At 55.9% G+C, this 26,798-nt stretch overlaps 2 protein-coding genes across 2 annotated transcripts; one reads left to right on the forward strand and one right to left on the reverse strand.

Moving 5' to 3' along the window:
- Nucleotides 1–2,534: 2,534 nt before the first annotated feature.
- On the reverse strand, nucleotides 2,535–26,177 carry LOC112920993 (keratin, type II cuticular Hb6). Its single transcript, XM_026000029.2, has 10 exons — nucleotides 25,987–26,177; nucleotides 8,914–9,740; nucleotides 8,003–8,211; nucleotides 7,169–7,229; nucleotides 6,364–6,459; nucleotides 5,995–6,159; nucleotides 5,673–5,798; nucleotides 5,209–5,429; nucleotides 3,355–3,386; nucleotides 2,535–3,226 (listed from the first exon to the last, which is right to left on the reverse strand). The coding sequence occupies exons 2-10, from the start codon at nucleotides 9,280–9,282 to the stop codon at nucleotides 3,048–3,050; spliced, it is 1,458 nt and encodes a 485-aa protein (XP_025855814.2). The 5' UTR covers nucleotides 9,283–9,740; nucleotides 25,987–26,177; the 3' UTR covers nucleotides 2,535–3,047.
- On the forward strand, nucleotides 18,312–23,770 carry LOC112920992 (keratin, type II cuticular Hb1). Its single transcript, XM_026000027.2, has 9 exons — nucleotides 18,312–18,879; nucleotides 19,585–19,793; nucleotides 20,568–20,628; nucleotides 21,310–21,405; nucleotides 21,611–21,775; nucleotides 21,979–22,104; nucleotides 22,348–22,568; nucleotides 22,846–22,877; nucleotides 23,173–23,770. Exons 1-9 carry the CDS (start codon nucleotides 18,511–18,513, stop codon nucleotides 23,433–23,435), a joined length of 1,542 nt encoding a protein of 513 aa, XP_025855812.2. The 5' UTR covers nucleotides 18,312–18,510; the 3' UTR covers nucleotides 23,436–23,770.
- Nucleotides 26,178–26,798: the final 621 nt, after the last annotated feature.

Genomic DNA, 26,798 nt, shown 5'->3' on the forward strand with positions numbered 1-26,798 from the left:
CCTCTGACGGGAGTGACCAATGTGGCGATGCTATCCCTCTCTCGCCATACGTGACAGGTGTGTGGTGGCCATAAAAACACAGGCCTTCAGACTGAGGTAAACCGCGGCGGGGAGCTGCTACAAGGGAACCACGTCCCAAGAGCCTTGTGCATACTCGGATCTGATCCAAATAGTGAGATTCTGAACCTCAAGTTGATGCCACAACACGATGAAACTTTGCGGGATTTGGGAGGGGCGAGCACACACGTTCTTTGTAGGGGAGACATGAATGGTTGTGGCCAGCAGGTGCGCTGCGGGACCAACCATTCTTTCCTCCCTGCACAAGAAGCCGTCAAGAGATGGAGCCCGATTCCCCTTCCCTTGAATCAAACCTGTGACAGGTTTGGCCAATAGAACATGGTGGAAGTGACCTTCTGAGGTCAGGCCTGTAGGGGACTGGTAATTCCTTGCTTCATTCTTCTAGGAACCCTTCCTGCGAGGAAGCCCAAGGAGCCACATGACAGAGGTTCATACAGAAGAGAACCAAGTCCCTGTAAGCCAATCATCAATTTATGGTCTCTCAGCTCCCAATTCATATCCATCATTGCCCACTCTGTGGACATTTAGACGGGCCTTTTAAGTGTTTTTCATCAGCTGACACGACATTGGGCTTTGTCAGTAGAGGGTGCTGGAAAGACGGTGCAGGAGGAACGGGGTTTCCTTCCAGGTTCCAGCGTCCTCCTCTTGGCAGATTCCTGCAGCACCACACTTCTCCAGAACTCAGCTCAACACCTCTCGCTGGGCTCCCAGCCATGTGCGAGGAGACTGCTTTGGACCTCACAGACATCCTACACCCCACACAGCAGCACAGAAAGGAGAGGAACTTCCCAGCAAGCCCACAATCATGAGCGATGGGGAAACGTGGTCTCCCGCTATCCGAACACAGAGCATTCCTAGGAAACATTTCAGAAGCTCATGTGACATTAAGTGGAGAAGTGTTTACCACTAATTTATATGGAAAAAATTTATAAGCATCCCAGACTCAAAAAAAAAAAAAAAAAAGCCCCTCTTAGGCTTTTCTGCTACCTTAGGGTACATCTTGCAAAGAGTGTGCAAAATAAACGGAGATAAAGCCCAGATGCTCTCAGCCGTGGTTCAAAGCTCTAACAGCTTGATGCTAACAGGAGATGCTGAGTGTAGTTCCCGGGGAGGGGGCTTAGGGGGCCCCCCTCTTGCTGCTGGGTTGTGCGCCGCCCCTGTAACAGCGGCTGTAAAACACGTGCTGAATGCTATATTTGCTTTTCACCTTTTTTTTTCCTTTCAATCAGTGAAAACAGGTACTACTGTCTATGTCCTTTGTAAAAGGGAAACCGTGTAACACAGACTTTCAAAACGCAGAGGATGCCCGTATTGTGTTAAGCCTCTAAATTTCTTCGGAGGGCTTTGTCACAAGCAACAAATATCTGACTACAGCCCAGCAGGTGTCATTATTCCATTTACAGATGAAAAAGCTACAGGAGAATGAGGTTAGTGATTTGCCCCATTACGGAGGAAGTAAATGGCTGAACCAACATTCAAACATAGGTCTGTATTAACAACATCCTTTTTTTTTAAGATTTTATTTATTTATTCATGAGAGAGAAAGAGAAAGAGAGGCAGACACAGAGGGAGAAGCAGGCCCCATGCAGGGAGCCCAATGTGGGACTCGATCCCGGGACTCCAGGATCACGACCTGGGCTGAGGGCGGCGCTGAACCGCTGAGCCCTTAACAACATCCTTTTAAATACATAATCTCACTTTGGAAGCCAGAAGGGACCTTAGGAATATTATCCAATCGCCTTCACTGTATAGCCAAAGAAACTGAAGCTCAGACCATAAAAGGACTTTGCCCTAAGCCCCACGTCTGGGAAGTGGCAGGGTCAGGACTCTGAATTAGAAGCCTCCTCCTGCCTCTGAGCCCAATGCCCTTCCTCTCCCCCCACATGGCTTGTCTCACACTCCTTCCTTCCATTGTCATCTTCACGCCTTTCCTCTGCTCCTTCCCCGCCCAGGAATGCCCCCGGGGAGAGGGGAACGAAATCACCCCAGTTGAGAATGCCTATGGCATGGTTGGTCATTTCTAGAGACATTTTTGAAAAAAAATAAAAATAAAAATAAAGAAAAATAAATAAAATGAAAAATAAAAAAAAAAATAGAGACATTTTTGGTTGTCACAATTGGTGGGGCCGAGGGGAGAGGCATGGCCCGGGCGTCCAGTGGGCACACGCCAGTGATGCTGCCAAGCATCCTACAACGCACAGGACAGACTCCCAACAAAGACTGCCCCAGCCCCAAATACTGCTGAAGCTGAGACACCTTGGTCTAGAGAAATCCACGATCACACCGGATGCCGCGCGTCCATGCTGTTCTCCCGTTTTCCCAAGGCTTAGGTGGCTCAAGGCCAGAGGGACAGCAGGGCTAGCAGGTAAGTGGATGGAGGGGTCCTGAGGAAATCCCTGGCCGGGAGCTCCTATCATAGGGCGGCCCTGGCACTTTCAAGACTCTGAGGCACCAGGTTTGATAAGCTACAATTAGTTTATTGGAAACACAGAGTGAAGCAAAGGCAAAGAGACAGACTGGCAGTTGGGTCACTGGCTTTGTAGAAGCCTCTGCAGGCAGCCCTGGAAGGAGATGCTCTTCCCTCCCACGGGTCACGTCCCTCACAGGGTTTCAGGAAAACCACCATCGGCGTTCCCCACCTCCGGTCCACAGGCACGAGCACCCTGGCGGGTTCCCAGGAAGTGTAGATGGGGGGAGTCGGGGCCCCGCCCCCCGGGCCCTGCAAGCTGGGGTGAAGGGCTCAGGCAGGACCCATGAATCCAGCAGAGAAGCAGAAAGGCAGAAGAAAGGTTGAATCCTCAAGACAACAAATCCACCACTAGGAAAGGCTACGGAGAGGGGGGCCCCGGGGAGCAGGTGGGGCGGGCACGAGTGCGCACCTTTGGCCCCCGGCTCTCGGAGGGCCAGCAGCTGGCGGGCACGGCCGCGGGGGTCCTGGGGCGGCGGGTGACGGGGATGCGCCGGCGGCCCTAGCACTTCTTACAGGCCACGCTGCAGGCGCTGGCCCCGGGGCAGGGGGTGCAGGCGCTGGTGCCCACCACCAGGTTGCCGCTGCACGGGGCGCTGCAGACTCTGCTGGTGACAGCAGGGGCAGCACCGGAGGCGCAGAGATCGCCACAGACGACGCCACCGCGGGAGCTGCTGACGCCTGGATGGGGGACGGAAGGCGTCAGGCACGGCCGCAGCAGGTGGCTCGGGTGGGGGGGGGGGTGTCCCGAGTCCCTCCCCGCAGATGTGGGCCCTCCCCCCCTAAGAAGGGGGAGCTCGGCTACTTACACACGTTGACGGCGCCGACACCCTCACACAGCCTGTTGGGGAAGGAGAAGAGAGAGAGGTCAGTGTCGGGGGGCCAGCAGCCCGGCCCCGCGGCCCAGGTGAGGGGGATGCCCCTGTCTCCTCCTGGGCACTCGCTGCAGGGAAGCCGGGGTGGCCCAGCCACCACGGCCCGCGGGCTCTGAGACAGAGCGCCCCCGCCTCCGGGCAGCCCTCGGCCCTGCAACCTAGGATGCGCCCTGCCTGGCTCGGCCTCCCTCCTTGCGGGGCCATCTCCTAGATCCCCTGTGACGGTGGAATCAGTGACCCACGCGGGTGCCGAGTGCGGACGTGTGCACTGCTGCTATTTTTGTTGGTTCTGCTCCACCTGTGGACACGTCGCAGGCGCCGCACATCCGACGTCCTGAATGCCGTCTGCTTGGCCTCACTAGAACCTGAGCTTCAAGAGGCCAGATGTTCGTTTTTGTCTTGACTTTCCCCCGCTGCACAGCGGGCAGTGCCGAAACCCACGTTTGGCTCCGTAAGGAACTGTTGCGGGATGGAATGGGATTCTAGAACCCATTCGGAACAGGCTCGGAGACTGTCTCTACAAGCGCCCTCATTTGACAGATGGAGAAACTGAGGCCCAGAGAGAGGGAATAACCAGAGATGGGGCGGGGCTATAATTCCACGCAGCCCCTCCCTTCCTTCCCACACACAAGGCATCTCCTTAGGGGGGACACACGGGTGACCCTCTGATAGCTCCGTGGCGGAGGGTTGACAACATCAGCTTCAGACACGAGGAGAATCCGCAGCCCACAGTCTACTCATCCCACGCCCAGGGTGCGGAGGGAACCCACGCCGAAGCTGCTGAGTTCACCCCAGGAGCCCTACGCGGTGGAGGGATGGGTGGGCCACTCGGGCTCCAGGGCTATCTCCAGGCGTCTCTTGAACGTCCAGACTCAGTCTTGAAAAATGCTTCGTCCTGGCATCCTCCACTAACGAAACTCCCCGAGCGCAGTGAGCCACGGGGCCTTGGAGCCCTCCAAAGCAATTGCTTGAGGCTGCTGCAAGTCTCACCGGGTGAGCACTTTGATTCCAGGGTCCCCATCTCCCCAGCACACAGCATGCTCGCAGGTGCTCCCTCTGCATCTCACCCTGCACTCTCCTGTGCTTCAGAGGAGGGGCCTGGCCCCGGGAGTGAGCGCCCGACCAACCCAGCCCAACATTCTGGGAGTGTTGTCCTGGGACTTGACCAGCTGCCCTCCAGCCGTAGGAAGGCTGACCGATGAATGGGTCTTCCCTGCCATGTCCGAACCAGCAATAAGCAAAAATGCCAGAACAGGACATAGATGCCTCCAGGGACAAGGTCCTGCGATCTGTCCCCCCTCGTTCCTTCCTGCTGCAATGCAATACCACGTAGGGGTACCCTCCGCAGTGCAATATATGACTGTCAGTGGACAAAATCCCCACGGGAGGCAGTCATTACGGGATAATTACCAACTGCCTGGGCTGGTCCAGGGCCAGGCTTGAGAAGACACCTAGAACCTTGGTGATGTGCAATAAGAGGTGGGAAGGGAAAAGCACACGCACAGGGAAGGTGGCTACAAGGCCAGGCTTGGAGAGTTCTCAGGAACAATTACTGTGACCTGACTCCGGGCTCTCGGGAGTATATTTGCAAAAGGTACCAAACCCATTGTAGCACTTGGGGGCATGACCGAGACAAAGGGGGCCAGAAACACACCAAAAGGACTTACTCATTACCTGTAAAGATGCAGGATGGGGAGATTTGGAAATGGGAGTCCAGGGATGCCAGCAGACACGTGGCACGCTGGGAACCCAGGCTAGGCTGGGAGACAAATAGGCTACGGGACCCACCTCTGCTCCTCGCCCTCCAGCAGCCGCCTGTACGTGGCGATCTCGATGTCCAGGCCCAGCTTGGAGTTCATCACCTCCTGGTACTCCTTGACCAGGCAGGCCATGTCCTGCTTGGCCTTCTGCAGGGCGGCCTCCAGCTCGGCCAGCTTGCAGCGGGCGTCGGTGAGGGCCGCCTCGCCCTGCTTCTCCGCCTGCGTCACGGCGGCCTCCAGCTTGGTGTTCTGGGGGCGCAGACAACAGGGTGCTATGGTCCAGGGTCTCTCTCTCCATTTCCTGGATGTGTCTGGTCACTCCCACCTACACGCCTTCCCTCCAGGAAAAGGCCTCTCCCCTTTATCAGCCCGGTCCCCTCAAGGGCCACAACCAGGGCCTCTAGCCAGGCACATGGGCTGGGGCGTGAATGGGGTGTTCCCTGGGGCACACACTGCCTGGGCAGCCCTGGGGACACTCAACGTGAGCCCTACCTGGCACTTGGCGTTCTCGACCTCGGCCGTCAGCCTCTGGATCATGCGGTTGAGCTCATTGATCTCCTCCTTGGTGCGGCGCAGGGTCTCCCCGTGCCGGATCACCGTGGCCTTCATCTCCTCACACTGGGGGGGGGGGGGGGGCCACAGGGGCTCCTGAGGCTCAGGACGGGTCATCCCACTGAGCCCCACACCTTGCACAACTGCCACCCCAACCCGAGGGCTGCCTGCCCATCCCTCGTCCATCCCACCTGCACAAAACCCAAAGCCCTTTCAGCATCCCTCCTTCTGGGGCTCTGGCAGGGGGAGGCTGGGCCCCGACCTTGCTGCGGTACCAGGACTCGGCCTCAGCCCGGCTGCGGCTGACGATGTCGTCGTACTGGGCCTTGATCTCGGCCACGATGCAGTCCATGTTCAGGTCCCGGCTGTTGTCCATCTTGACGATGACCGAGGTGTCTGAGATGTGGGCGTTGAGGACGCGGATCTCCTGCGGGGGGAGGATGGAAGATCTTGTTTGCACCCCAGCCTCTCCCAGCACATGTGGACCCAACCCTCCCTGGTCTCCCGCCCCTGCTCCCACTATAGCCCCATGACTGCAGGCCTCAGCCCGATCCCAGGCCAACCAGTCCCAGGCCAGGGCCCCCTCTTCCAGGCTGGCTGCCAGTTCTCTGCCTGGACCACGGCCCCTCACCTCCTCATACAGGCGCCGCAGGAAGTCGATCTCCTCGGTCAGGGCCTCGGCGTTGGCCTCCAGGTCTGACTTGCGGAGGTAGGCACAGTCCACATCCTGGAAACGTGGGGTGTCACTGAGCGCCGAGCACCCACAGTGGCATCGCCCCCAACTCCCTGCCATCCGAGGAGGCCAGGGCAAAGGATTCCCAGGGTCCCCGTTGCCAGCGCAGCTCCATGCCCTCTGGCCTGCCCACCGTGGGCTTCACCGCCTCCTGCCCCTCTGACGACGAGCCCCTTGTGCCTGGAGACGGGCCACCAGCCTCTCGCCCCTCTTACGCTCCCAGCTCTCCTCCTGACCCTCCCTATTCCAACAAGCTCGGCCACCTGGGTCCTGCCAGGCCCCCGCAGTCCTCCAAGCCTGCACCCGGCCCCTCCTGGTTCTACTCCACCGTCCCCCACACCCCGCGGCTGCTCCCCTCCCTTGGGCCACTCTTCCCACAACGCTACACAGGACACTGTCCCTCGACACAGACACTGCACTGCTCTGCCCCCGGGGGACCCCAGCCGAGGCCACAGCTTCTGAAGCGGGGCAGGACGGCAGAGGTCAGCCCAGCCGGGCGCTGCCCCAGGGTGCGGTGCACGTGGGCATCCCAAGGTGGTCGCCCTGCATCAGCGACCTGAATGAGCCTTTCGTGCCCCGATCTCTGAGATCTGCCATCCCGACTTGGCCAGGCCAGGTACCCACACGAGGTCCAGACCCTCTGGGGCCCGGCCGTCATTCTGAGGTCCCAGGCGTCTGTGCTTCCACACGCCTCCTTACTCACCTTCTTCAGAGCCACAAATTCATTCTCAGCTGTTGCTCTCAGGGCAACTTCCTCCTCATACCTGAGGCAGAAGAGGGCAGACAGGGAGGTCAGGGAAGGGCGGGGCTCCCAGGGCCGCCTCCACCCCCTATCAGGGCAGGGGCAGCATTAGGGACCTCCCAGCGGCTGGCCCCCGGCAGATCTGCTGGACCCTTTCTTGCTGCTTGGATGTGGAACGTGTCGGGGGTTCCCTCCCCACTTTCAATCGAGGGGTCGGGTCCGGAGCGCCTACGTCCCGGGACCTCAGAGCCCGCTTCCCAGAGCTGCCGAGAGGCCCCTCCGGAGGCAAACAAGGCCTGGGCACCCAGCTCCGAGCTAGGAGGGGACAGCAGCACCTCTGGGGCACTGAGGCCCAGCCCCCCCCCCAACCCGGGCATCCATCCTGGCTCAGGGTCCGGGCCTGGGCCACCCGCCGACCGTCAGCCCTCAGCGCCCTCAGCACCCTCAGCAGCGGGACACCCAGGGCCCGGGGACCTGTCAGCCCCGAGGGAGCAGAGGCACGGAGCTCAGCATGAGAAGGCCCGAGGCCTGCAGAAGCCCCCTCTGGCCTCCCCCCGGGCCCAGGGAACAGCCTCCCAGAGGCAGAAGGCCCAAGCAGGAGACAGATGTCTGCCGGGGGCATCTGGGTGCTCCGGCAGGCGTCTGGCAGCCGTGGCCCAGACGAGAGGACCCTGCCGCACGCTGCCCCCGGCCCGCACAGCCACTCGCTCCCTGGGACACTCTTGCCCAGTCCAGCCCAGCGGGCTCTACACCACGTGGTTTCCTGTGCCCAGCGTCCCTGCCGGCCGCACTCACTTCTTCTTGTAGCCCTCCAGCACCTCCTGGACGTGGTTGAGCTCAGAGGCCAGCCTCCCGCTGTCGGCCTCCACACACTCGGCCTCCCGCCTCAGCGTCTCGATGTAGCCCTCGAACAGGGGCTCCAGGTTGCTCTCGCAGCACTTGCGGTTCTGGTAGAACTGCCACTTGGTCTCCAGCAGCTTGTTCTGCTGCTCCAGGAAGCGCACCTGCGTCGGGGCGGGAGGAGGGCGTCAGGTGGCTCCTGGTGCCCCAAGGCCACTTTGGGCTGGTGGCCATTGCTTTAGGGTGAACTCCCAGCAGGGATCGGGCAGAGCTGGGCAGCGGGACACAAGGTGACCTCTGGAGCTCCTGACTGTCATCCGTGTCTGCATTTTCCATTTTAGGGACGGGAGCCAGGGCTGGCAAGGCCAGTCCCTGCTCCCAGGTAAACTGACACAGGCAGACCCGGTGAGTGCAGGGTCCACGTGGTCCGGAGCCAGCCAGGGTCTCCCATTTGCCTCTGCCTCCCTCCTTCCCCCACGTCAGTGCCCAGCCTGGGTCCTGAGCATGGGTGGGGCAGAGGAAGGGTGGGGTCGGGGACACCCACCCTTAGGGTGCCCCTGCGGTCCTCCTCCTATTCTTCTGTTGGTTTTTGCGTCTACGTGCACAGACCGCCCTGTGCCTCTGGCATGAAGGCTCCGAGCCAGTCCCCGTCTCTGTGTGGGGACCTGCCTGCCTGGACAGAGGTGCACGTGCGAGTCACACCATCCCACTGGGAGCCTGTGCCCCGTAGTCACGTCTTTGGTGCATCCGGGCCCTGAGCTGTGTCCGTCTGGTCCATCAGACTGGGAGCTGCCCCGGGTCCTCCCTGTCCTGCCCCTGACCCCGCAGGAACTGAAGGCCCGGGAAGGGTGACCAGGGACACCCACCTTGTCGATGAAGGCGGCAAACCTGCTGTTGAGGCACTTGATCTGCTCCTTCTCCTCGTGCTTGACGCACTGCGCGTTGGGGTCGATCTCCAGGTTGAGGGGCGTCAGGAGGCTCTCGTTGACCGACACGGTGGTGATGCAGGGCGGGCTGGGCCCGCACACGCCGCCCGAGCGGTAGCCGAAGCTGCGGCCGCAGGAGCCGGCGCGGAAGGCCCCGCAGACGCTGCGGCTGCCGAAGCCCCCGGTGAGGCCGCGGTAGCAGGAGACGCCGCGGTAGGGGGCGGCCGTGATGCAGCAGCGGCCGGGCCGGGGCCCGCAGGCAGAGGCGCAGCTGAAGGCTGAACCGCCACAGTAAGATCCACAAGTCATGATGCTTCTAGGGGACAAGGGAGGCTTGAGGAGGGAGACGTACTACGGAGGGCACAGTGGCTGAAGTGTGTGTCTTGGACATCTTTGCGCCTTTTATATATGCGGGGAGCCAAATGCTTCCATGGGTTAGGAGCAATTAGGTGTCTTTATTGGCTTGGGTTGTTTAGCTCTTTTGGCTCCTCCCTTAATGTGTTTAATTGGGGGCCAGATGTGGCCAGATGTTTATGGCCTTTTACCCTAAACTGCACAATGTTTATCTTCAAAAGGCCAGCTCACGTCCCCCGCAGGTCCCCTTGCACTCCCCAGACACATTTGGCAGAACTCAGGGGTGGGAGGAGGGGTGGCAATGACTCAGATTAGAAGGGAGGGAGGAGACAGGCGGTGCTACAGCCCCCATCCGCCCCTTTGGAAACAGTCGGTGCTGCTGTCCGTGGTGCTGATCGAACGGCCTTGGGACCCTGGGAGGATAGAGATAACAGAAGATGACGTGAAATTTGGGGTGCATTTGGTGGTCCCTCACGCGGTTTGCTCATTTCTGTTCTGCCAAAGCCCCAACACCCACCCCCGCCTGTCCCCGAAACCCTCACCTACACCTATCAACATATTCTGTCTCTATAACTCTCTCCCTTTCTCTCTCTCTCACTCTCTCTCTGTCACACACACATACACACACACACACAAATGCATTCACATACTGGCCTCCCCACCCGTAATCTCTCACACACACACACACAAGCTCACGTGCACTGTTGCCTACAACGATGTGCGCGCAGACCAGTCCCAAGGCCAAATTATTAGGCCGTCTTGGCCAGCCTATGCCGAGAAGAAGCATCCCTTCCTCAGACTCTTCCATGAGGCCTAAGCGGGCACACAGTGGATCACTGGCTTCAGGAAAGCCCAAGTATTTCCAGCAAGACCCCAAGAAAAGATAGCATTCTGGATTTCACCCCAAACTTCCATTTTCCTCCAGGGCCCAGAAAGCCTGGGTTGGATGCTATTGCTACGTATAGCATTTTGCTGAGAATATAATAGAATCAATCCAGATAGAGCCATGAGGAGGGCATCCAGCCACCTGCCACCACCCCCTCCCTGCTCAGCTCTGTGCTGCTGCTTATGCTACACCAACCCTGTAACCCCCTTCCCTTTACGGTAGTTTGTCAGTAAACTTGGCACATGTCAAAACAGATCCACATTGGTGTATGCCACCTGCAGTGTGTATAGAGTGGGCCTTGAATCCAAAAGGGCTGGATGGGAACCAAGGCTCTGCCATGAATAGCTCCGTGTGATCTCAGGGCAAGGTACTTCATTCCTCTGGGAAGTACATTAGATCTTTCCTCCCAAAGCCGCCTGGGAAAAATTACAGAGATGTCCACATGCTCAGTAAACTCCAGAACACAGTGCAGATGTGCTTTATTACAATCATTAAGGAGCAGAAGTTTCTGGGGTGGTATTTTTTCAGAGTTCACAATGTAGTCTACTAATAGAAGGGCACCTGGGTGGCTCAGCGGTTGAGCATCGGCCTTTGGCTCAGGTCATGATCCCATCGAGTCCCGCATCAGGCTCTTGCAGGGAGTCCGCTTCTCCCTCTGCCTGTGTCTTTGCCTCTTTCTGTGTCTCTCATGAATACATAAAATATTTTTAAAAATTAAGTAAAATAGAGTAGAAAATATCAGAGTGCATCACAGGTAGTAAAAATAACATTTCATTTTCTTTTGTTTCAATCGTATGTGGTGTGTGTGTATGTGTGTACTTTGTCACTACACAAAATTATTTCTTTTAATATTATTAAAAATTAAAAAGTTTAAATGCATGGCATGTCAGTTAAGAACACAGACACAGATTCCAAACTGCCTAGTTTCAAAGTCCAGCTCTGCCACTTTCTAGCTATGTAATCTCAGGTAATTACTTAACCTCTCTATACCTCATGTCATGACTTATAAAATGGGGATAATAGTATCCACCTCATAAAGTTGTTGTAAGGATTAAAAGAATTAATACACGTAAAGCACTTACAATAGAGCCTGACACACTCTAATTATATAATCATATTAGTAGTTGTTATTGCTGCTAGTGCTGCTGTAGATATATCAGGAGGTTTAATGAAATATATATACCTACCTGCATCCCTAAACCACCTGTGTAAAATTCCCACTGATGGTGTCTATCTTAGAGGACTAGTAAAAGGATCAAATTAAATAACACACGGACAACACAGCACCTGGCACATAGCAAGTGCTCAGTAAATGTTATCTACTATTGTTCTACCAGGAGGTCAATACAAGGAACAGGGAAAAGAACCCAAAATCAAAGGCCCCTCCTTCAATCCCCAATCTAGCCCTGCTGCCCCCAGGAAAGGCCCAATGAAAATCTCACCTCTTAGGCAAAGGGAAAATGTCATCAGTCTTGTACAGGATGATAAGAGAAGCTTGGACAGTCCAAAAAGCCTGTTATCTGTTAATAATTCATAGATGTGTGTTTCTTTTTTGGTTTTAACAGACCACCAGAAATCCTCAGCCATAAATCAATGAATACTCACTTTTCTCGATATTTGCCTGATCCTGAAACCCCCCAATTGATCAGTAGCCCAAGGATACCATGAAGTTGGAGGTGGGGAATATGCCATCCATCCAGGTACAATGGAATTCCAAAGACAGCGAGAGAAGTCCAATATTCACTACAGCTGGACAGATGCAAGTTGGAGTTGAGGAAAACTTCCCATAGGGAGAGTAGGTAGTCATGGTTTCCTAAAGGAACTTACATTATGTCTCCCATTTACGGAAGCTTTGTATAAAAGAGAAAAATTCTTTTTTCTGGAATGGCCACCATGTTTGTGGAAACAGGGTGAATGAACAAAGAAACCTTCAGATCTTGAGGTTACAACCCCTTTTTTTACATTTTTTTAAATTTATTTATTTATGATAGTCACAGAGAGAGAGAGAGAGAGAGAGAGAGAGAGAGGCAGAGACACAGGCAGAGGGAGAAGCAGGCTCCATGCACCGGGAGCCCGATATGGGATTCGATCCCGGGTCTCCAGGATCGCGCCCTGGGCCAAAGGCAGGCGCCAAACCGCTGCGCCACCCAGGGATCCCCCTCTTTTTTTTCAAGCCTAAGTGGATCTTGGTTCAAGGGATACCTCGAGAGAAGGGACAAATCTGGTGGTTATAACATTAGGAAGCTCTTGTTCAAGTCTCTCTTCAGTCCACCCTTCTCCTGTGAAGAATGTTATAAGGCACCATCCCAAATGTATGGTGGATTAGATGAGATTCTCTTGTTGGAGAATCCAGTTAAATTCTGTGATGGCTATGTGCCTGCCGTAGGCTGAAGCCTGTCTGAGTTTTGCAAAAAAGCAAGAAGGCAGTAAGAGAAGGAAGGAGACGTGGATTCTGGAATTCCCAGTCTGACAGGGAAGACAGACCCACATTCATGAGAAAGGCCAGAAGTCTGAAGAATGCAGCTTTTCAGATATATCATCAGATGCTCAGGGATGCAGTGCCTACTGACAGTGCCCATAGTGGAGCAATGTAGACTGCAGCTAATCTGATGGGAAAGGTAAGAAAGTCCCCCTGGAAAGGGTGAGAACAAACATCAGTGAGGAAGCAGGTGAGGCAGCATTGGTGAAAAGGTGTGCATGGAGGTATTTCAGAGAGTGGACAGTAGGGAGACCTGGGCACCCTTGCAGGAGAGGCCAGGACTATGAGATTCTGTGACAGTGGAGAGCCCGTTGAGGCAGAGTCCGCAGAAGCAGGGAGTACCATCTCTGGGATTCTGCTCCAAAGCCACACGGTAGGAGGCAACCTGTGCGCTCTACATCTGGAGGATACCAAAACACCTGCACACCAGGCTTGCAGGCAGCCCAGGGGGATAACCTTGCAGCTCATACTTTCTAGAAAGTTCACAGAAAGCAGATGCAGGCTAGGTTTCAGTGAGGGGAATTGAGGGGTGAAGGAGTGGCTATTTACATAACACTCAGGCTGTTGATAAGGGACGTGACCCTAGGCCATCCAGCAGGCAGGATTCAGGAGCTGAGAGACCCAAGTCAGAGTCCTGCCTCCTCAGCCAAGACCAGTGGCCAATTATCCATAAGAATTCACCAGAGGAAGGGAGGGGCTAAAGGCCCTTGTGGGGAGCCTGGGGAGCTGGGAGTGATGAAGGCTGACTCAGAAGCTCTGCCCTTGGGGAGGTCCATCTCCCATGCACCTGCTCCAGTCCATGTCACTACCCTGGGAGGGTTCATTGCTATGAAGCTGAAGCCAAGATTGCCCACCTTTTCAGCTATGCCCATACCTTGCCCTCGGTGCTGCACTCCTTCCTTCATTAACCACCTCCTCCCCTGCTTTTCCACCTCTGGAGCGTCCCTTCACCATTCTCCCGTGGGTCTTCTCATTTTTTGTCTATTGTCCTCCACTTCCCTCCTCTTCCCTCCATCTCCCCCAACCTCCCCTCCTACCAATTCTCTTCGCCCCTCCCCCTCTTTGTCCTTCCAAGGGGCTCTGGAGAGTAACAGTCTAAGACCAAGCATCTTCTCTCTCCTTTTCCCTAGAAATCTACCTCCCCTCCACTTCTCTCTTTCCTTCCTCAATCCCACCCTCAGTCTCTACTTTGCCCCATGGCCTTCGGGATTCTTGCCCTTGTTGCCTGGCTTTCCCTATCATTCCCAACATCATTCAGGTCAAGGACTTCACTTGGGTCAAGGACACATCTACTCATTTCATGCCCCCTCCTTCAGGCCCCTGCCAGGAATGTCTCTCTACCCAGCCCCCACACCCAGGTACGGCTGCACTCTGGTCTGCTTCATCTGATCCCCACCCCATCCTACCAGAAAGCTTTGCACAATTAACTGCCAAGCTTTGATGGCTCCATTACTCAGCAGTTAATATGCAGCTGGTATTCATTTCATTCATTCAACAAATATTTATTGAGCACCTACTATGTGCCAAGCCCTTGGAATATATCCACGAACCAAACATTTGTGCTCATTGGTGTGTTGTGAGGTTTACATTTTAGTTCATGATCTAGGCGTGTGTGTTCAGCTTTTCTCTTAGAACTGAAAGCTTACCACAAGCAAGAGTGAGCTCTCCTCCATCCTCTGGTCCTGAACCCTGAGAGCACTGTGAAGGGCCCTGAAGAGGATGAGGGAGGAGGCGATTAGCGAGAGTGTGTGTTAATGTGCTATAGACAAGCACCATCTACTGTGTGATACTTCTAATCATGGTAGATGGTGGATAGATGGGAGTGCAAGGAGATAAACTCATCCATTACACTGGGATCAAACACACCAGCAGATACTGAGTGCCCCTAACTACACAACCCAAACAAAACTCTTAACCTTTGAGGCCTCAGTGTCCTTATCTGACACCTGCCTCAGAGAGTAATTGTAAAAATTAAATGCATTAATGCATGCTGGCCCATTAGCACAGTATCTAGTATGAAGTAAGATGAACATCAAGAAATGCTATGACTTTTTTAAATTTGGAAGAATACTCATAAAATGGTTTTCTACACCAAGTATATACTACTTGCATAATTTTTCAAAATATCCACGTACTCTAGAAAAACTCTTGCACAAAGACACCTAAAGATAGAGAAAAGAATGTCCATGGCAGCTCCGTTCATAATACAAACTGTAGAAACAACCATGAGGCCATCGGGGTGGAGAAATAAATAAACTGTGGCATATTCATACATTGAGTACAATTCACAGTGAAAATGAACATTGTGCAGCCATAGGAAGCAGCATTGGTCAAAACAAACTAGTCACAAAAGAATATACACAATATAATTCCGTTTATATGAACTTCAAACACTGGAAAACTAAATAATTTATGGTTTAGGGATGCATACATTGGGAAATGTGCAAAGTGCAAGAAAAGTACAAAGAAAAGTAAGGGAATGGGTCAACACACAATCCCAGAGAGGGGCTGTCCCTAAGCCAGAGAGAAGGGGGGACAATCAGAATGAGGCTCATGGGAATCTCCTCAGCTACACGTATGCTTTCTTTCCTCCGATAGGTGTTACGTGCACCACCTATGCATCCTTTTGTGTGGGTGACATATTTCACAATTTTACCTTCTATAAAGCTCATGTTGCCAGAGCAAAGACTACAATGGGGACAACCCTCCTCTCTCCTCTTTCCTCCTCCCCCAACACAAGTTTTTTCACTCCAAGAAAACATTCGGATTGAATGTCCTTCGAGCTCTTCAAAGATTACCAGAAATTAATAAGGCCTGAAGTTAGCAAAATTGTGTCACATTCGAATTTTTATATATATATATATATATCTTGTTCCTTTAAATTGCATCTTGTTTCTTTAAAATTGCTTAGGAGGGGCCAGGCATTAGCAATTAGCTCATGTTTATGCATGTCATTTTTATAAGGAGTTACACTGGTGGAGAAGGTAAAACATGGGTGCGATGCACCTTGACTCACGGCGCTTCTCCTCAGGACACCAGCCAGCTGGCTTGCTGGGAGCACCACGGCTCAGTTGTGGGCAGTGCCCAGAACTGTGATGAGGGATAAAGGGTCTCGGAAGTGCTGGCCCAGCTCCCCAAACACATAAAGTGACAGCAGGCGCCACACCCTCCTCTGGGTGGCCAGCTGGCTGACACAACCCGTGAGCCCAGTGCTAGTCCCAGTCACAAGACCTCACCCCTGAATGTTTTGCACAGTCATCCCTTCCCTGAGCCCTGGGCTGCCCTCCTACCTTCTCTTTTCCCATCTTACCCTGCCTCCTTCCTTCTTGCCTGAGCCCCCCTGCTTGCCTTTGCCCCTAAGACACAGCAGCTACGGGACATGCCAGCCGCATCATTCCACTCCTCTTTGCTTCTCTTTCATTTACTGCAAATCTCCATACTTCATGAGATGATTTTTCTAGACCCGTTCTTTCGGAGTAGGGTGCTTCATGGGCAGGTAAAACAGAGTACCATCTGTCAAGATACTTGCATTACACCAGAGGTATACAAAGAACTAAAACAGCCCTTTTCTGGGGGTTCCTGGGTGGCTCGGTCAGTTAACCATCTGCTTTCAGCTCAGATCGTGGTCTTGGGGTCCTGGGATAGAGCCCCACATGCAGCTCTGTGCTCATCGTGGAGTCTGCTTCTCCTTCTCCCTCTGCCCCTCCTCTTTCCCCTTCCTTTTTCCCTTCTCCTCCCCCCACCCATGCTCGCTCTCTCTCTCTGTCTTTCACCCTCTCCCAAATAAATAAATAAATCTTAAATTTTTAAAAACCAGCTTTTTGTGTCCCTCCTTTTAGTTCTCAGCCAATGGAGTTCTGCAGATCTCCAGCCCCAGCTTCATGTTGCCCCTCCAATTGGCCCCTCCTGGTTCTTTTTTTTTTTTAATTTTTATTTATTTATGATAGTCACAGAGAGATAGAGAGAGAGGCAGAGACACAGGCAGAGGGAGAAGCAGGCTCCATGCACCGGGAGCCCGACGTAGGATTCGATCCCGGGTCTCCAGGATCGCGCCCTGGGCCAAAGGCAGGCGCCAAACCGCTGCGCCACCCAGGGATCCCTGCCCCTCCTGGTTCTAACCATACATACCAAGTCCCTGTGACTCTGTCCATCTTCCTTATACTGATTCTCCCCAGCCATAGATCCACAGATATCCCTCCTAAACAACTTTCTCTACCCTCTTGAAATTTTCCAGAGATTAGGAAATCTAGAGGTTGTCATCGCTTGTAGGCGAGAAGGTATCGCATCCCCTGGGCTCCACTACTTACTAGCTGGCAGACATTGGGCAAGTTATTTAACCTCACTGAGCCTCAGTTTCCTTATCTGTAAAATGGGGATGATGACACGTACCTCATATGGTTGATGGGAGAATTGGAGATTGTTTATGGCGTGTATGACAGCACACAGTAGGTGGCAAAAAGAAAAGAAAGGATCCTTTTATCAAAATGGGACCTATGTTCTCCTACAGTGTTCTTCCTAATTATAAAAGGGAAATGCGTACAAGTGCTCTGATTTAGCATCAAGGATGATAGAACAAGCTGGTAATGCGTGCTTCTTAGGTGTCTAACCATTAAGAGTTAGATACCATTGTTTATGAAGCATTTTGCCCAGAAATGTTTCGGTTGAACCCAATCAAGCTTCCAGGCCAGCACTATCCAGTAGATTGCTACTACGATGGTGGAAATGTTCTATATCTGCAATGTCCAATAAGGTAATCAGTGGTTGTGTGGCCACGTGGCTCATGCAACTGGGGAGCTCCCTTTTGCATTTATTAAATTTTAACCAATTTAAATTTAAATAGCCACACATGCCTGCCTACAGGCTACCATATGATCAACCCAACTCTAGAGGGAACTTCCAGTTTAAAATGCAAGGGACAGAGCCACAAGCAAAGTCACATAAAACCATTAAAAAAAAAAAAAAAAAAAACTCTTGAGACAATTAGGAAACTTGAAAATGGAATGGGTACCAAATGGTTTCTTGAATTATTAATTTCCTTGAATGTGCGGTGGTAGGGTCCTGATTTCTGTACCTGTCATACTTTCTGTAACCATCACGTAGGCAAGAAAGGTGGCCCAGTGTTAACCCCTGTTGAATCCAGGTAACTACGTTGAACATCTCCAGGTGTTTGTGACGCTGTGCTTTCAAGTTTTCTATATGTTTGGAAACTCTCATGATAAAAGTCGAAAAAAAATGAAAAAAAACATATATTTAATAATCTCCTATTTATTAAGTAGGAGAAAGGGGATGTGTTTCACCAGCCCACTAGGCAGATGGAGAGGAGGGAAATGCAGATTTGTGGACAGTAGCACGCGGGCCGTTACTGAGATGGAAACATCTGGATAGATGCTGTTTCTTAACACCCCATTCGTTCCCCTGCTCCACCCAGAGTCCCGTCCTCTTCTCCTCTCCTCTCCTGGACCCCCTTCCTACCTGCCCTGCCCTACTGCACTTCTCTCTCCAGTCTCCTCAGGTGAGCGCATGCCCTGCTGGCAGGGCACTTTGAAGATGAAACGTGCTGAGTCCGCCTGCAGCCCAGAGGTTGGCATCCTATACACAGAGGAGGGCGCGGGCCACTCCACCATTAAAGCACATTCTAAAGAGGAGCTGGACTCAACTAACCGCCCAAGCCCATAAAGCACAAATTGACCCAGTGCACAGCCAAGCCCTTCAGATCTGAGCATAAATAGGACGGAGGCGCCTTGCAGAGCACATTGGAGTTTCCACAAGACTCCAGACCTCCTCTCTGTCCTCCACCGCCCGAGCCTCCAGAAGCACCATGACCTGCGGATCCGGATTCTGCGGCCGCGCCTTCAGCTGCGCCTCTGCCTGCGGGCCCCGGCCCGGCCGCTGCTGCATCACGGCCGCCCCCTACCGCGGCGTCTCCTGCTACCGCGGCCTCACCGGGGGCTTCGGCAGCCGCAGCGTCTGCGGGGCCTTCCGCGCCGGCTCCTGCGGCCGCAGCTTCGGCTACCGCTCGGGCGGCGTGTGCGGGCCCAGCCCGCCCTGCATCACCACCGTGTCGGTCAACGAGAGCCTCCTGACGCCCCTCAACCTGGAGATCGACCCCAACGCGCAGTGCGTCAAGCACGAGGAGAAGGAGCAGATCAAGTGCCTCAACAGCAGGTTTGCCGCCTTCATCGACAAGGTGGGTGTCCCTGGTCACCCTTCCCGGGCCTTCAGTTCCTGCGGGGTCAGGGGCAGGACAGGGAGGACCCGGGCCAGCTCCCAGTCTGATGGACCAGACGGACACAGCTCAGGGCCCGGATGCACCAAAGACGTGACTACGGAGCACAGGCTCCCGGTGGGATGGTGTGACTCGCACGTGCACCTCTGTCTAGGCAGGCAGGTCCCCACACAGAGACGGGCACTGGCTCGGAGCCTTCATGCCAGAGACACAGGGTGGTCCGTGCACGTAGACGCAAAAACCAACAGAAGAATAGGAGGAGGACCGCAGGGACACCCTAAGGGTGGGTGTCCCCAACCCACCCTTCCTCTGCCCCACCCATGCTCAGGACCCAGGCTGGGCACTGACGTGGGGGAAGGAGGGAGGCAGAGGCAAATGGGAGACCCTGGCTGGCTCTGGACCACGTGGCCCCTGCACTCACCGGGTCTGCCTGTGTCAGTTTACCTGGGAGCAGGGACTGGCCTTGCCAGCCCTGGCTCCCGTCCCTAAATTGGAAAATGCAGACACGGATGGATGACAGTCAGGAGCTCCAGAGGTCACCTTGTGTCCCGCTGCCCAGCTCTGCCCGATCCCTGCTGGGAGTTCACCCTAAAGCAATGGCCACCAGCCCAAAGTGGCCTTGGGGCACCAGGAGCCACCTGACGCCCTCCTCCCGCCCCGACGCAGGTGCGCTTCCTGGAGCAGCAGAACAAGCTGCTGGAGACCAAGTGGCAGTTCTACCAGAACCGCAAGTGCTGCGAGAGCAACCTGGAGCCCCTGTTCGAGGGCTACATCGAGACACTGAGGCGGGAGGCCGAGTGCGTGGAGGCCGACAGCGGGAGGCTGGCCTCTGAGCTCAACCACGTCCAGGAGGTGCTGGAGGGCTACAAGAAGAAGTGAGTGCGGCCGGCAGGGACGCTGGGCACAGGAAACCATGTGGCGTAGAGCCCGCTGGGCTGGACTGGGCAAGAGTGTCCCAGGGAGCGAGTGGCTGTGCGGGCCGGGGGCAGCGTGCGGCAGGGTCCTCTCGTCTGGGCCACGGCTGCCAGACGCCTGCCGAGCACCCGGATGCCCCCGGCAGACATCTGTCTCCTGCTTGGGCCTTCTGGCTTCTGGGAGGCTGTTCCCTGGGCCCGGGGGGAGGCCAGAGGGGGCTTCTGCAGGCCTCGGGCCTTCTCATGCTGAGCTCCCTGCACCTGAGCCTCTGGTCCCTCGGGGCTGACGGGTCCCGGGACCCTGGGTGTCCCGCTGCTGAGGGCGCTGAGGGCGCTGAGGGCTGACGGTCGGCGGGTGGCCCAGGCCCGGACCCCAAGCCAGGATGGACGCCCGGGTGGGGGAGGCTGGGGCCTCGGTGCCCCAGAGGTGCTGCTGTCCCCTCCTAGCTCGGAGCTGGGCGCCCAGGCCTTGTTTGCCTCCTGAGGGGCCTCTCGGCAGCTCTGGGAAGCGGGCTCTGAGGTCCCGGGACGTAGGCGCTCCGGACCCCTCGATTGAAAGTGGGGAGGGAACCCCCGACACGTTCCACATCCAAGCAGCAAGAAAGGGTCCAGCGGATCTGCCGGGGGCCAGCCGCTGGGAGGTCCCTAATGCTGCCCCTGCCCTGATAGGGGGTGGAGGCGGCCCTGGGAGCCCCGCCCTTCCCTGACCTCCCTGTCTGCCCTCTTCTACCTCAGGTATGAGGAGGAAGTTGCCCTGAGAGCAACAGCTGAGAATGAATTTGTGGCTCTGAAGAAGGTGAGTAAGGAGGCGTGCGGAAGCACAGATGCCCGGGACCTCAGAATGACGGCCGGGCCCCAGAGGGTCTGGACCTCGTGTGGGTACCTGGCCTGGCCAGGTCGGGATGGCAGATCTCAGAGATCGGGGCACGAAAGGCTCATTCAGGTCGCTGATGCAGGGCGACCACCTTGGGATGCCCACGTGCACCGCGCCCTGGGGCGCGCCCGGCTGGGCTGACCTCTGCCGACCTGCCCCGCTTCAGAAGCTGTGGCCTCGGCTGGGGTCCCCCCGGGGGCAGAGCAGTGTGGTGTCTGTGTCGAGGGACAGTGTCCTGTGTAGCGTTGTGGGAAGAGTGGCCCAAGGGAGGGGAGCAGCCGTAGGGTGTGGGGGACGGTGGAGTAGAACCAGGAGGGGCCGGGTGCAGGCTTGGAGGACTGTGGGGGCCTGGCAGGACCCAGGTGGCCGAGCTTGTTGGAATAGGGAGGGTCAGGAGGAGAGCTGGGAGCGTAAGAGGGGCGAGAGGCTGGTGGCCCGTCTCCAGGCACAAGGTGAAGCCCACGGTGGGCAGGCCAGAGGGCATGGAGCTGCGCTGGCAACAGGGACCCTGGGAATCCTTTGCCCTGGCCTCCTCGGATGGCAGGGAGTTGGGGGCGATGCCACTGTGGGTGCTCGGCGCTCAGTGACACCCCACGTTTCCAGGATGTGGACTGCGCCTACCTCCGCAAGTCAGACCTGGAGGCCAACGCCGAGGCCCTGACCGAGGAGATCGACTTCCTGCGGCGCCTGTATGAGGAGGTGAGGGGCCGTGGTCCAGGCAGAGAACTGGCAGCCAGCCTGGAAGAGGGGGCCCTGGCCTGGGACTGGTTGGCCTGGGATCGGGCTGAGGCCTGCAGTCCATGGGGCTATAGTGGGAGCAGGCGCCAGAGACCAGGGAGGGTTGGGTCCACATGTGCTGGGAGAGGCTGGGGTGCAAACAAGATCTTCCATCCTCCCCCCGCAGGAGATCCGCGTCCTCCACGCCCACATCTCAGACACCTCGGTCATCGTCAAGATGGACAACAGCCGGGACCTGAACATGGACTGCATCGTGGCCGAGATCAAGGCCCAGTACGACGACATCGCCAGCCGCAGCCGGGCTGAGGCCGAGTCCTGGTACCGCAGCAAGGTCGGGGCCCAGCCTCCCCCTGCCAGAGCCCCAGAAGGAGGGACGCTGAAAGGGTTTTGGGTTTTGTGCAGGTGGGATGGACGAGGGAAGGGCAGGCAGCCCTCGGGTTGGGGTGGCAGTTGTGCAAGGTGTGGGGCTCAGCGGGATGACCCGTCCTGAGCCTCAGGAGCCCCTGTGAACCGTCCCCCCCCCCCCCACCGCAGTGTGAGGAGATGAAGGCCACGGTGATCCGGCACGGGGAGACCCTGCGCCGCACCAAGGAGGAGATCAACGAGCTCAACCGCATGATCCAGAGGCTGATGGCCGAGGTCGAGAACGCCAAGTGCCAGGTAGGGCTCACGTTGAGTGTCCCCAGGGCTGCCCAGGCAGTGTGTGCCCCAGGGAACACCCCATTCACGCCCCAGCCCATGTGCCTGGCTAGAGGCCCTGGTTGTGGCCCTTGAGGGGACCCGGCTGATAAAGGGGAGAGGCCTTTTCCTGGAGGGAGGGCGTGTAGGTGGGAGTGACCAGACACATCCAGGAAATGGAGAGAGAGACCCTGGACCATAGCACCCTGTTGTCTGCGCCCCCAGAACACCAAGCTGGAGGCCGCCGTGACGCAGGCGGAGAAGCAGGGCGAGGCGGCCCTCACCGACGCCCGCTGCAAGCTGGCCGAGCTGGAGGCCGCCCTGCAGAAGGCCAAGCAGGACATGGCCTGCCTGGTCAAGGAGTACCAGGAGGTGATGAACTCCAAGCTGGGCCTGGACATCGAGATCGCCACGTACAGGCGGCTGCTGGAGGGCGAGGAGTACAGGTGAGGCCCAGCCCAGCCTCGCTCTGAGCTCCCCATTCCTGCCCCTTGAATAAACACATGCTCCACCTGGCTCAGTTGGGAGATCTAGGACAGCCAGGGATCTAGGACAGCCTATCATCCATCACGTGGGGGCGGGGGTGGCCCGGAGGGCTGTCCTCAGACCCCAGACCCCGAGCTCCTACTCTTACCACTTGTGGACCCCACCCCAAGTTTTGGGGAGCTCCATCTGCAGCCTTCGCTGAGTCACTTATGTTGTCTTTTTCTTCTTCCCTCTCAGACTATGTGAAGGCGTCGGGGCCGTGAATGTCTGTGAGTACTGAAGCTCCCGGCTGGATGGATTTACCCCGTTCCTAGTAGGGATGGCACAGTCTAGAGGGAGGGCTACCCCTGGATGCCAAGCGCATGAGAGTGGGTTGGCATCACAGCTGAACGGTTTGGGGTCAGAGAGCAAGGAAGGCGGCAGCTTTGGAACTAGATGGAACTAGTGTTGCACGTAAAGATTCTACTGACTTTGAATCCAGTGCTCAGGGCCTGGGGCAGGGCATCATCGGGGAGGCTGATGACTCACCCCCCAGAATTTTGGCTGAATCTTTGGGGTTCACAGGTGTCAGCAGCTCCCGAGGTGGGGTCGTCTGCGGCGACCTCTGCGTGTCGGGCTCCCGGCCGGTGACCGGCAGCGTGTGCAGCGCCCCATGCAGCGGGAACCTGGCAGTGAGCACGGGTATGTGCGCCCCCTGCGCGCCCTGCGCCCCCTGCGCCCCCTGCAACTCCATCACGTCTTGCGGCCTGGGCACCGGAGGTGTGGGCTCCTGCGGCATCAGCTCCTGCGGCGTGGGCTCGTGTACCAGCAGCTGCCGCAGATGTTAGACCCCCGAACTCAAGCCTCGGGCCTGGTGTCTCTCCCGCCCGGCGTCCAGGGGGAGCAAGGCCTCGACTACTTCTCTGGCACTTTGAAAGATCTGTCCCACTCCCGGCCTCTTGTCTGTGTGTGATCCCTTCTTCCTCAGCTCCGTTGCTGGTGCTAGGAAAGGCTACCCCTAAAAAGAAGTTCCTCTGATGCCCATAGGAAGGGGGCTCAGAGGCCGGAGGCTGCCCTGGGGCTGATGGCGGTACCCCACTCCCCAATCCTCTCCCTTCCACCTCTGCCGTGCCCATGTCTGTCTTGATCTGTGTTTCCAATAAATCAATGTAGCCAACTCTGAGCTTTGTCTGCAACTCTCTTTTCCAGAAAGGTAGGGCTTGGGAGGGTCCCCAATGTCACATGGAGCAGAGAAAGGTCTAGTCTGGGGTCTCCAGCACAGTCCTCTGCCCCTGGGCTCACAGCAGGCTCACACTAAGGGCCTCTACACCATCTATGCACACGACTGTCACGATCTCATCCACACACACACACACACACACCCATGATACATCTTGCGGATGAAGGAGCCAGAGATGCTCAGTAACCAGGCCAGAGCCCCACAAGGTTCAGCATCCGGCTGGTGTTTGAACCCTGTGTGCACCACCAGTGGTCATTTCACAAACCCGCATTGCCTCCCAGAAGACATCCCTGTGCAGATCTGTAAACCGATGGATGACAAAAATTAGACTCACCGGCCACTCAAAGCTTAAGGAAACATCACTCACTGCTGTGCTGGGGAAGACTCATGCCTGAGCCATTTATGAGAATTCTTTAAAGGACAGATACGTGAACAGGGTCTAAACTTTCAAAAAGCCTTTGATGTGGCTTCTTTTTTTCTTTATTTCTTTTAATGGAGTCCTTTTGGGGTTTGGAGACCTGCCATAGCTGATAAATGACCCCCAAGAAAGGAAACAGCACATTGCAAGAAGATGAGGTGGCAGGGAGGTAGGCACATAGTCTCTGGAGCCAGATTCCTCGGATCCAACACTGGGCTCGGTTCCTTCCTGGCTGAGTGGCCTTGAGCCATTCCCTAGGCCTCTCCATATCTCTAAAGTGAGTTTCCATATCTCTGAAGTGAGAATGATACGTGAGCGCCTCCCTCACAGGGCAGATGGGAGGACTAGGGATTTCATACACGGGACAACGCACTTAGGCACTTCCCGCCACAAAATAACCACGATACGCGCTTGCCGTTAGCAGCATACTTTTGCAGAATGTAACGTGGGAATCCCTCCAGGGAGCAGGGCCGTGGCACTGTCCAGCCTCCCATGCACATCTGCAAACTGATTACAGGCACATCATATCACACTTACACCTGTGATCACAGACAGCAAACAGAGAGAGAAATCTCGACATCTCGGGCCATTGAGCTCCTTCATGTAGAGAACCGTTGCGCCCTTGACACTGATGAGGCTCTTACACGGAGCAAAGAAAGTGGGGAGGTGGCCCCTCAGCTTCACTATGGGCAAAGGCAAGTCCCTGAACATCCATCTGTACAGCAGGGTCAGTTTCTAAACCTCCAGGCCCAGGCCCAGGCCCAGGCCCAGAAGGCAATAGCAGAAATCTAAGTCCCCCTCCCCACCCCTCAGGGCAATAGCAATAAATAAGAATATTGAGAGACCAGAAGCAAGTGGTCTGAAAAGACCAACGCTCTGTTAAGGGAGAGGATCGACCCAAGGCCTCCCACCCACCAAGATGGTCCCTCAACCCTCCTGATGGAGTCCTGAGCTGGACAGAGCCCCGGGAGATGGGACACCTGGGGGCTCAGCGGTGGAGCGTCTGCCTTCGGCTCAGGTCGTGATCCCGGGATTCGGGATCGAGTCCCACGTGGGGCTCCTGCAAAGAGCCTGCTTCTCCCTCTGCTTGTCTCTGCCTCTCTCTCTCTCTGTATCTCTCATGAATAAATAAATAAATCTTTAAAAAGAAGAAGAAGAAGAAGAAGAAGAAGAAGAAGAAGAAGAAGAAGAAGAAGAAGAAGAGGAGGAGGAGGAGGAACCTGGGAGAGCTCCAGAGTGTGCAATTGTTCTAACCAGCCCTCTGTGCTGTGACACCCCACAGCTCGGAAGCAGGGCATCGGGAGCCCGGACTGGAGGCCCAAATCCCAGCTCCATCACTCTACCCCTCGGTTCAGCGGCCACTCGCCCCTCCAGCCCTGATGAACTTCTCATCTCTGCCTACTGACCCCTCCCTTCCCATCCCACGGGTCTCATCAGCCCAATGGCCTGCCTGCCACACCTACCCTCAGCCTCCCTCTAGCTCTGACTTCCGGCTCTGTCCCATTTCCAGTAGCACCGTCCCCGCCTCCCTCTAGTTCCCACTCCTGGACAGGCTCAGGAAGAGAAGCAAGAGTGACTGAATCCAGCACATGGAACTCAGGATGCCGAATGTTGGGGGCTGGGGGGTGGGAATGGAACACCTCACTGTGCGACCTTTAGCAAGTCACCTCCCTTCTCTGGGCCTCGGTGCATTCACTAGTAGAATAAAATGTTTAGGCAAATGGCTGCTGAGGCCCCTTACCAATTTAAAGCTCTGTTCGTCTCCAGGAGAGATGGGACAGGACTAGGAGCTAGAAGACCGTGGGGAGTCCCGACAGCTGGGCTGAGCGCGTACTGTCTGTACCTTCATCCCACGCGGCTCACTGCGGGTCCAACAATAGGACGGCCTCCGGGTGTAGGCGCATCTCCGGGCATCTGTGTGGAAGCACGTGTGTGTATGTGCGTGACTGTGAGCGCTTCTAGATGTGTGCGTGCGCCTGCGTGTACGTGCTCAAGAGGGGAGTTTTGCGGGTACCTGTGGCTAGGACTGCAGTGTGAGCGCCCAGGTGGGACTCGTGCTGGTGGGGAAGGGGGGGGTCCCAGGTAGAGAACTGGATTAAGGTGGGAGTGGTAGGGAGGTGGCCTCCAGCCAAGGGAGCCCCAGCTCCAGCCAGTGGGTTCCACTAGCTCCCCTCCTGCCTTGTAGACACCTTAGCTCCCGCTGGGACAGCAGGAGACCAGCCAGCCTTAGACTTGCAGAACCTTCTCTAAAGGTGCCCAAAGCCCTTCTCAGGACTCCAGGACATGAGATACTAATTACATTATGTCATTCTTTTCTCTCTTTTTTTTTTTTTTAAGATTTTATTTATTTATTCATGAGAGACACAGAGAGAGAGGGGCAGAGACACAGGCAGAGGGAGAAGCAGGCTCCATGCAGGGAGCCCAACGTGGGACCCGATCCTGGGTCTCCAGGCTCACGCCCTGGGCCGAAGGCAGGTGCTAAACCACTGCACCACCCGGGCTGCCCACATTATGTCATTCTTACTATGTTTCCAAGTACTTTAGAGCATATCT

Source organism: Vulpes vulpes, chromosome 8 (assembly GCF_048418805.1).
Source record: "Vulpes vulpes isolate BD-2025 chromosome 8, VulVul3, whole genome shotgun sequence".
In the NCBI taxonomy this organism is placed as follows: Eukaryota; Metazoa; Chordata; class Mammalia; order Carnivora; family Canidae; genus Vulpes; species Vulpes vulpes.